This window comes from Salvelinus fontinalis, chromosome 7 (genome assembly GCF_029448725.1).
Source record: "Salvelinus fontinalis isolate EN_2023a chromosome 7, ASM2944872v1, whole genome shotgun sequence".
Lineage (NCBI taxonomy): Eukaryota > Metazoa > Chordata > Actinopteri > Salmoniformes > Salmonidae > Salvelinus > Salvelinus fontinalis.
In genome coordinates, this window is record NC_074671.1 from 10,167,730 (window position 1) to 10,178,102 (window position 10,373).

General features: G+C 42.1%; 1 protein-coding gene across 4 annotated transcripts; it reads left to right on the forward strand.

Moving 5' to 3' along the window:
* The first annotated feature begins 1,417 nt into the window (after positions 1 to 1,417).
* LOC129858969 (suppressor of cytokine signaling 6-like) lies at positions 1,418 to 6,913 on the forward strand. Of its 4 annotated transcripts, none has more exons than XM_055928237.1 (3): positions 1,418 to 1,814; positions 3,444 to 3,503; positions 3,790 to 6,913. In XM_055928237.1, the coding sequence occupies exon 3, from the start codon at positions 3,813 to 3,815 to the stop codon at positions 5,577 to 5,579; it is 1,767 nt and encodes a 588-aa protein (XP_055784212.1). In that variant the 5' UTR covers positions 1,418 to 1,814; positions 3,444 to 3,503; positions 3,790 to 3,812; the 3' UTR covers positions 5,580 to 6,913. The 4 variants fall into 4 exon arrangements, with proteins under 4 accessions (XP_055784212.1, XP_055784213.1, XP_055784211.1 ...); XM_055928238.1 differs by having other exon boundaries at positions 3,793 to 6,913; XM_055928236.1 differs by lacking the exon at positions 3,444 to 3,503.
* The last annotated feature ends 3,460 nt before the right edge of the window (positions 6,914 to 10,373 follow it).

Below are 10,373 nucleotides of genomic sequence, written 5' to 3' on the forward strand. Positions count from 1 at the left end.
ACCTATTGAGCAAATAATTTATGGCTGATGCAGCTTTCATTTGGAATTAAGAGGAGACAAAGGAAGAAGAATGTGCCCCCTGTGTAGAGGTATCTCATTACAAGACAGGTTTCCCTGGTCGTTGTTCTGACTTTACATGTTCTTTTTAGCTTCCTGTGCTTATACATACGTTCACATTCTGTAGAAATACTGATCTTGTATCAATTGTCATAGACATAAATGCTCCCTAAATCTCATGTACCTTGTACATTGCAGTGCTATTCAGCCAATAATCCTGTTAATATTTAATCTCTCATCAAATTATGGTAGTCTATTGAAATCTTCGGAATTAATTTGATAAAAAATAATACCTTTTAACCCAGTTATAATATAAATGTACAAAAACTGCTTGATTTCGCTCAAATAAATGTAACACCACTTTTTCGCTAATTGCACCATGTTTACTCATTCTGCCAGGGAGTAAATAGCCCATCACTAGAGAAACACTTTGTTTGTCAGGTCTAATTTCACGTGTCAAACCATGACACTCTGGTTTGCTACTGGCGGTGTCCGTGGTGCTTGTGGCCTATGAAACCGCATAAACTCTCCCTGTCCTACCCAACACACACGCATGTACGTGCGCGCGCCCACACAGACACACAAACACCACCTCTCTCTCTGCCCATATCAAGTTTAGGCAGCTTGATCAGCCCTAATAGGGTTCAGTAATTATTGTGTTTGCATAGGGCCTGTCTGCACCTCTAAGCAAGTCTGCCATGGTATGCCTTGTATGAGCTTGACAGTTTAACAGCGCAGACAAAATATAATAATGACCAACAGTGTATGGCCCAAATTAGGCCAGCAGCAGTAAACACAATTAGAGCCACTTTAAAACAAAACTGACACTAATTAGTCCACTAATTAGATCAAGTTTGAGCTGGTAGCTCGAATATAAGGTAACTCAGATAAACAGTTTGGAAAAATTGGACAGCCCAATATGATATGTTTCGGAATACAAATTAGGATGCCTCACTTGCATCATTTTCTAAGTAACACTGCTTTGGGGGAAAGCAATAGAGTCAGTTTTGCGGGTGACAGAAAATGGACTCATAATATTGCCATGGAAAATATGATTACTAGTTGTAACATCCTTCAGGGCTTGGCATTTTAATGGGCGTATGATGTGCATTCTGAGAGCCAAACAGAATGGTATGGTGAGCGCAACAGGTAATAGAACCAAACAGTCAACCACAATTAAAAAAAATACTATTTGACATGTTCATTGCTTTCTTTTCCCCAGTGTGTGTGTGTGTTTGTGTTCTGTATTCATTGGTCTGGGGCATGTGTAGGCCAATAGAATAACATTATTTGTATTACACAAACCATTCCGTGACCCATTCTCCAGCTATGTCTTGAATGAATTTTAGAAATGGTTTCATACATCAGCAGCCTGGGGGCTGGATGTGATTCGCTGTATTTATCAGCTTGCTCTCTCCCACAATTCAACAGGCACCAGAAGGAGAGAAGAAGAGGGCGACAGAAAGTATTTAAATAAATAGATTGTTGTTGAAGTATTACAATACAACATAAACAGCCAAAGCTAAAACGGGGAACAATTGCTACACACTTTTGTTTATTTTTTTTTATAGCTAGCGAGATACAGTTGCTTCCACGAAATGTGTTTGACTGCTAAGCTAGCCGACTGGCTAAACTAAGTAGCTAGCAAGTTAGCTCGGCTCCGGCCCAAAATAGCTAACGTTAGCTCCATTTTCAGATTTCAAGAGAACCCCAATTCAAGTGTACATTACCACGTATGCAGATGTTCATCTAACGAAGTAAGTATCCAAATATACATTATTACAGATTGTTTAATAAACTCATAGCTAATGAATGTAGCTAGGCAGCCAAGTAAGCTAGCTATAGTAACGTTATTTGGCTAGGTGAGCTAACTAGGTTGACCAGACAGCTAAATGCAGTATTACGTGTCAACACAATATTAACATTTGTCAACTACCCGTTACTACATTGATATTCGGCTGTCAAGGTGAAACTGACGTCGTATTTGGGATACCTAGCTATGATTAATTTAGACAATTCATGTTACAGTTCTCTCTTAACGATTTAGCAATGTAAACATGGCTAGTTAGCTAGATGGCCAGCAGAACTAAAGACTATTAGGCCCAGATGGCTAACTAGCTATTAGCTTCGTAGCTAACGAACAGACAAGACAAGCTAACGGTACAGACAAGACCATGCAGTGTAGCACCACGGCCAATTTGGCAAATTATTTAATGGCAATACAAGTAAACTGAACAAAAATGCAACAATTTCAAATATTTTGCTGACTTACAGTTCATATGAGGAAATCAGTCAATTAAGATACATTCATTAGGCCCTAATCTATGGATTTCACATGACTGGGAATACAGATATGCATCTGTTGGTCAGACACCTTAAAAAAAAGTTGACCTTAGGATCGTCACCGTATTTCTGTTCATTCAAATTGCCTTCTATAAAAATAAATTGTGTTCGTTGTCCGTAATGTATGCCTGCCCATACCATAACCCCACCACCATGGGGCACATAATGCCAAATTCTCTCAAATTAAGTTGGAGGCAGTTTATGGTAAAGCAATTAACATTCAATTGTCTGGCAACAGCTCTGGTGGACATTCCTGCAGTCAGCATGCCGATTGCACGCACCCTCAACTTGAGACATCTGTGGCATTGTGTTGTTTGACAAAACTGCATATATTAGAGTGGCCTTGGATTGTCCCCAGCACAAGGGGCACCATGTAATGATCATGCTGTTTAATCAGCGTCTTGATATGCCACACCTGTCAGGTGGATGGATTATCTTGGAAAAGGAGAAAAGCTCACTAACAGAAATGTAAACAAAGATGTGCACAACATTTGAGGGAAATAAGCTTTTTGTGCATCTGGAAGATTTCTGGGATCTTTTATTTCAGCTCATGAGACATGGGACCAACACTTTACATGTTGTGTTTATATTTTTGTTCAGTGTAGTTAGCTATTTATGATTTCAGGTGTGGTTGTTTGGATGGCAACTACTGTATGTGTTGTCAAAACATGACCTTTTTGAGGTTAGAAACATAATCAATAAACTAGCTGACTTTATAGCAATGACGAGGGCCTAAGCTACCCATCTACCGTTACCTAGCTATGGCATTCATTCTGTTCATATTTTAGCTGGCTAGCTAACAATGCCATTTCATTTTGAAACAGTCTGTAAATAATATTTAGCCAACAATAGCTTGATGAACACTGTAAAAGGGACGTGTAAAGACACCAGGTGAACGATTGCTGAATAATTTTCTGAAAAGGTTTCTGCTATGTCACTATGTTTGGTGACATTCATAGTTAGACCTACATTTGTTTGTAGGTACATTTTAAATCTCCACAATATTGCTATCAGATTCAACATGATCACATTTTTATTTCTAGAGCAAGGGAAAGCTGATGAAACTTTAGTTCAACTGAGTCACCAATTCTAGTCATGCAATGGTGAGTAATCACTTTGTACACTTTGCACAAATAATAAAAGGGTAAGCTTATCAGTAAACATCAGGGTGTGTCAAATGTCTGTAGAGGCGTGTTGTACCAGGATTATCTGCATTGAATGAGGGTATTGATTACCAATATAATGTAGGTGGAGGAACTGTAGGCCTAATGTTGGCCCATCCAAGAATTATAGAAACACATTATTTGGTACGAGAAACACTTAAAGTACTGTATTATGAAGAAAAAATAAAGTGGAACTGTAGTTATTTTTATTTGTGTTTTCTCTAAGGAGATGAGCGCTGTGCAGTGTGTATGACCAGCTGTCTCCATCCTGATGGGAGGACTCTGTGGATAGCAGCACCGTCTTCAGGACTCCAGGAGGAGAGTAGCCGCCCCTGCCAAGGAGGACCGTTCAGAATGAAGAAAATCAGCCTTAAGACCATCCGCAAGTCCCTCAACATCAAGGTCAAGGAGGAAGGAGGGGGGGACTTTGTCATGCTCCAGCAGCCCTCGCTAGTGGCCGACTTCTCCAAGGAGGACTCGCTCTTCGGGGGCTGCTACACTAAAGATCTTGCGGGCTGCAACCTGGGAATTGGTGATGTGGGAGAGGAGAAGGCGGGACACAACAAGGGCCGGTCTAAGAGCGAGAGCCTGATGGGTTCTCTGAAGAGGAGGCTGTCGGCCAAGCAGAAGGCCAAGGTCAAAGGTGGCTCATTAGCCATGGGGTCGGCTGACGATGATGACACCTTCTCCTCCTCCTCGGTCCCAATTAGCTTCAACGAGGTCAAGGCCCAGCGTCCGTTACGATCAGCGTCACTCCGTAGCCACCATTACAGCCCGTCTCCCTGGCCCCTGCGGCCTGTCGCTTCAGATGAGGCCTGCATCAAAATGGAGGTGAAGGTTAAAGCCATGGTCCATTCCCCCAGCCCAAACCTGAATGGCATGCGGAAGGAGTTCCACCACCATGACTTTCAGATGGAGAACATCTTCCAGGAGCAGGCCGAGTCCCTGAAGAGCCTCCAGCAGCCGCAGAACGGAGACCTGAACAATGACAAACACGTGCCTGTAGTCCTGGGCCTCACGCCGCAGGACTACATCCAGTACACCATGCCTTTAGATGAGGGAATGTACCCAGAGGGGTCCCACTCTGTCTCCCACTCCTTCTGCCTGGACAGGTCCTCACCCATGGAGGTGGTGACGGAGGCGGATAGTAGCTCCCTCCACGCCAACCACCAGAGTCAGGAGGACCAGGATCTGGTGAGTCTGAACCGGAACCTTCCAGCGGACCTCTTCATGGAGTCACAATCGGTGAACGGCCTCTTCATCGGCTCTAACGGTGTGATGCTCCATAGCTGCAGGGACAGGGTCAACGCTCAACAACACCCCGCTCCTCCCCAGCGCTCCCCTCTCCTGCCCGCGCTACCCAGCAACAACATCCCCAGGACTTACTCCAGGTTCGGCGGGGCAGACGGCCACGTGGCGGCCCGGATGAGGCAACACCTGAACTTTGACCTCGACTCTGCTCCGGGGGTGAGTCGGCTGTATGACTCAGTCCGGAGCAGTGGACCAATGGTGGTAACCAGCCTGACTGAGGAGTTGAAGAAGCTAGCCAGGCAGGGTTGGTACTGGGGACCTATCACACGCTGGGAGGCCGAGGAGAAGCTAGTCAACCTGCCTGACGGCTCGTTCCTGGTCAGGGACAGCTCGGACGACAGGTACCTCCTCAGCCTGAGTTTCCGCTCCCAGACCAAGACCCTCCACACCCGCATCGAACACTCCAACGGACGCTTCAGCTTCTATGAGCAACCCGACGTGGAGGGACACACGTCCATGGTGGACCTGATAGAATACTCCATAAAAGATTCGGAGAATGGAGCCTTCTGTTATTCTAGATCTCGCTTACCAGGGTCCGCCACCTACCCCGTCAGGCTGACCAATCCCGTGTCTCGGTTTATGCACGTGCGCTCCCTGCAGTACCTGTGTCGGTTTGTGATCAGACAGTATACCAGGATTGACCTAATTCAGAACCTGCCTTTGCCCAACAAGATGAAAGACTACCTGCAGGAGAAGCACTACTGACTCTGTTGACACAGACGTGACATGGGACAGACAACGTTAGCAACTTGCACTTTTGGGTTCAGTTTAAGAGATTCAACAAAGGTTTACAGACATCCGTAGTTTGGAGACGATCGATTGGGTTCCATTGGCTCTTTGTTTGTGTCCAGGGATGTCTGAAATGGAACCCTATTCTGTATGTAGTACACTACTTTTTCCCAGAGCACTAGCTTAAAGTAGTGCACTGTATAGGGTGTCATTTCAGTTACCCCTTGGTTATTTTTGTTTGTGTCCAGTCCTCCATTTCTCAGTTAAAGGGCTGTCATTGTCGCCAAGCCTCCAGAGAGACGTATCATAGCATCTCCATTTCTCAGTTATGATTAGTTAAGTCATTGCGGCCACGCCTCCAGAGTGACATATCATAGAATCTGTCAGGAAGTATGCAGCGTGACTAAGTTACAGCTATCAACATTTATCAGCAGTGAGATCTAAAGATCAATATTTCTCTCCCCAGTTGCTGTAGTAAACTGTAAACGCTAGAATGGCAAGTTCAGCCTTCTGATTAATGTCAATATTTTGCCTTCTGACTGAAATTTACAGATTTAAAATATACATTTAATTCACTGCAGCCTTTTAAGATGTCAAACCCAAGCCAGATTTGAAGTGAAACTGTAATGAAATGCATATCCAGTCAGATTTTTTTTTTATGCTTCATTTGGCAATTTATTTTGAAAGATCTCCAACAACTCTAAACGCAGTGGGGCATATCTTTTGACAAACTATTATTATAATTGTTTTGCATAAACAATTTTATCCTCTTAATTTCTGAGTTCTTAAACAGGGTTAATTCAACCTTAGTTGTCACCCGTCAAGTTGGTTAATGACAACTGCTAATAAGAAGTGTAAGCTGTAAGTGGGTGCATGTGGACAACTTTCTCTCTCCCACTATAATGGTACTATTAGGAAAGATACAGGATGGTTTCTATGTCGCCATTCACTTCAACTTAGTAAGCATGCATCAATATCATCGCTTTTTAAAGGCAAATATCAGTAAGTAATTAACCTGAAGATAAGCATTTAACTGCTTCTCTATTAGGAGTGTCAGAAAAAGCTGCCCTAGGACCAATTTAAGTGCCATGTACAGTATGCTTAGCTCTGTGTGCATGAAGGATGTTTGAACGGTCATACGCTGTAGAGACCTAGGCCTAGTCAGTATACAGGACGGGAGTATCGACTGTAAAAAGGGAAAGTCACATTTTCATTTCTACAGCAACATTTATCACTGAACACATTTTAATGGAACCTTGTGAAAAGGAATCTCAAAAATGGGGCGGCTTAGGTCGAGGCATTTGGGGGGGGGGGGGGGGGGGGGCCGGAATAGATGAATATTGGTGCCCCTTCCTCATATTTGGGAGGTCGCAGGGAGAGTGGGAGGGGAGATGTACGTGACAGAATTCCCTCCCATTGCAGTAATGTCCTGCTCCATGGAGAATGAGATTGAGGCTTTTGTGCGAAGTTTGCCCAATGACTTGCATGAGTGATGTCACGCTGTCATACACTCGACTTCATGGCAGTTTTCCAGTTTGCCATTTTAAAATGGATCCACTGTCATGCTTATTGTCAATGTTAACCTACATATTCACAGTCTGCCTGGGCTGTTTGTATCAGAACAAAAGGGAGAAAAGAATACATGCTATGCAAGTGCTTTTTAAACAAATACTTTGACGAGGAATCATAGTTTTACGTATGTTAAAAGGATCTCCGACTACTTTGGTAGGCTGGTAGATATGTATAGTCTAGACCTAGGTAGTAAAGATCTGTTGGTATCTAAGGTGGTTACCATGACACCCGGATAAGATCAGACGTTGTCGCCATGTTTCAAAAGTGTTGCATAAAGATTTGTTGGCATTTTTATTGTTTGAAATGTATAGGAATGAAGGATGTAGGTAATGTTGTCCGTCTGGTGTAGAAGGATATTTCTACTCGGTTATATCACCATCACCAGCTGGGTGTTCTGTGTGCAAGGAGTTTTGAATATTCGTTTTATTTCCTGTGACTTGTGACATTGAACTCTGTCATTTTGGGGACTAGTAAGGTGTTTGTTACATGGAACAGTTTGTTACATGGAACAGTTTGTTCCAGGTTACACCAGGGAAATGGCTGTGTGTGAGAGGATATACCAAGGCATTGGCTGTATGCATGTTTTAGCAAGGTAAAATATTTTGCATCATGTAAGACAAAAATCTCCACTTGCTTGAAGATAAAGCCACATTTTTGGGCACGGTTCTTCACCGTACTGTTCACTGGTAAATCTCCATTGTTTCCCCTTACTAATATTGTCCCTGGAATGACAGCATTAAAAAATGTCACAACATACAGTCCAACGTATGATTTCTCCAGAGCACACACAGGTGGGGTACCCGTTAATGAAATGAACTGAATTTTGTTATGTCTATGGGATACAAAGGGTACGACAGCAGTGTCATATCTAAAACTGTTGCTAGGTTATCAAGGAACAACGATGACTAGAATGTGGAACATTGAATTGAAGAAAACAAATGTGAAATGAAAATGTTTAATATTTTGACGAATGTACGCTTAGTTTTATTATTTTATTTTATTCAGGGTTCGCACAAAGTGCTTGAGGTGCTTAAAGTAATTGAATTTGGCACTCTGAAATTCAAGTACTGGAATACTTTGAAAATCAGACAATTTCTCCAGTTGGTACATGAAAAGTACTTGATCAAATATGTTTTTAAAAAAAAGAATCGTTTTTTATTTTTTTATTGGTCTTGCATATTCATTTCCAGGCAGACTACAGTGTTATTTCCTCACGTTTGTCTCTCTGGTTGCAAGGCGACCACACCAGCCACTCAGCCAGGCTAGTGCCGAACTGACTGATTTTGCGCTGCCAAACGTCACATCGATAGCTAAAACGCTGGGCAAATGAAGATTAAATCCTGTCTTCTGTGCGTATGGAACATTTCTGGGTTATTTTATTTCAGCTCATGAAATATGGGACCAACACTTTACATGTTGGGTTTTATATTTTTGATCAGTGTAGTTTACCTACCTTTTAGTCCAGTGTACAACTGCATCACTGGACCCAATCAACCCACGCCGTGTAAGGTGCAAAAAAAGCGTCAGACTTTGACACGGCGAGCATGGGTGAATCGGCCCTGAAGAGCTACATGAAGGGCGGAAGACAACGCTGCATCCTGCACTGGCGCAAGTTCTACATCGTGACTTTTTCTCTGCAACAACTTCCATAGCTTTTTTTTTTTTTTTTTCAACCGCCTCATTCACGCATCGCCAGCGAAATTACGCTTTATTAAGCGACAGCTGTGCTCTTGCCGTTATGGTGGCCATTCAGCTGACCTTTTCCCTCACAGCCCACCCAACCTTCTCCCGACCCGCGACTCTAGAGCTGCCATTCGGACACGAGATGCTTTTGCGTAGCTATTAAGTAGTAGATTCCCAAATGCCCAATTTAAAAACACAATAGTCCTAAAGCTGGAATTGTGTAGTAATGCGAATAGGAAATGTGTTCACCATTAGGCATTGCCCAAAACTCTACTCATGACTACTCATATTACATCAGTACTGACTTACCGTTCATGTATGTAATAAATAAGTAGAGAAATAACGTATTATTGAGTAGAATTTGTAAGGTAGTGATGAAATAGTAAGTTGTTTTTTTCCATGAGGTTGTGGTGTTATACTGCCACCTGTTGGTGACTAGAAGCAATTGCATAAAAGGAACTATTACAAATTGATGGCCCTTGAAAATATATATTAGAGCTTTAAAGTACTTAAAAGTCCTTGATTTTGACTTACCACTGTCTGTACGAACCCTGATTTATTGTGTGGCAGAGCCAGACAAACAGGTCCCCAATTGGCTAAACACTCACTGAGACTTTATTATGAGTGTTTCTCTGCTATGATACTTCAGTAGCCCGTGACTTGTTCATTATCACTCTGAGTCATTGCCTTATGTGTGAGTTTTAGAGGTTGATGCTTGTTCATACTGCTGAAGCATTTTTGAATTGATAAGTTGTTTAGCAGTTGGCGAACAAGCTTCACCCATTTTATATTGTTTGTTTGTTGCACATCTCTGCAAATGAAGGTGATTGTTTACAATGATTTGGTAAATACCAGTGTTTCTCCCCATCTTGTTTATCCTCGCTTCTATCATGGACATCTTTGGTACAATTTAAAAACCCTTATCTTTTAATTTTTTATGTGTTCTAAACATTTGTGTTACTTCATGAAATATGATATTGCCTTGTATTAAACTATGGGGAAAGAGAATGTCACCATTTTGAAGTATGTACACGCAATGACCTATCATCTTGGGAGAACAAAGTAGATTTGTGAACAGTTTTAAGTCAGTGGAAAAATCATTAGTAGCTACTAGTAAGTCCTTATTAGAAAAAAACAACTTCAGTTTACATTTTGTCTTTTTCTTTTGAAAAATAAACGATTGTGATTTATTGCACATTTTGGATACAGTTGAAGTTTTTGTATAAATTATAAATAAAAACTATATTCCGAGTCTGTGGTAATACATTTTTTTTCTATTTGTTTCCAGTGTTTTAGAGGAAACACCAGAGCAACCGACGGTCCAGTGTACTTTCAAATCAGAGGCTTGTTCTACTTTATGGCCTTTGACCACAGAACATTGGCTGTCCCGTTTCAGTTCATTTCCCAACAATTCTACATGTTGAGCAGGTGATCTCTAACACACAGTGGCCTCCCGCTGCGGTCACCCGTTCTGTCTTTCATTTAGCAGATGCTTTTATCCAGAGTGACGAACAG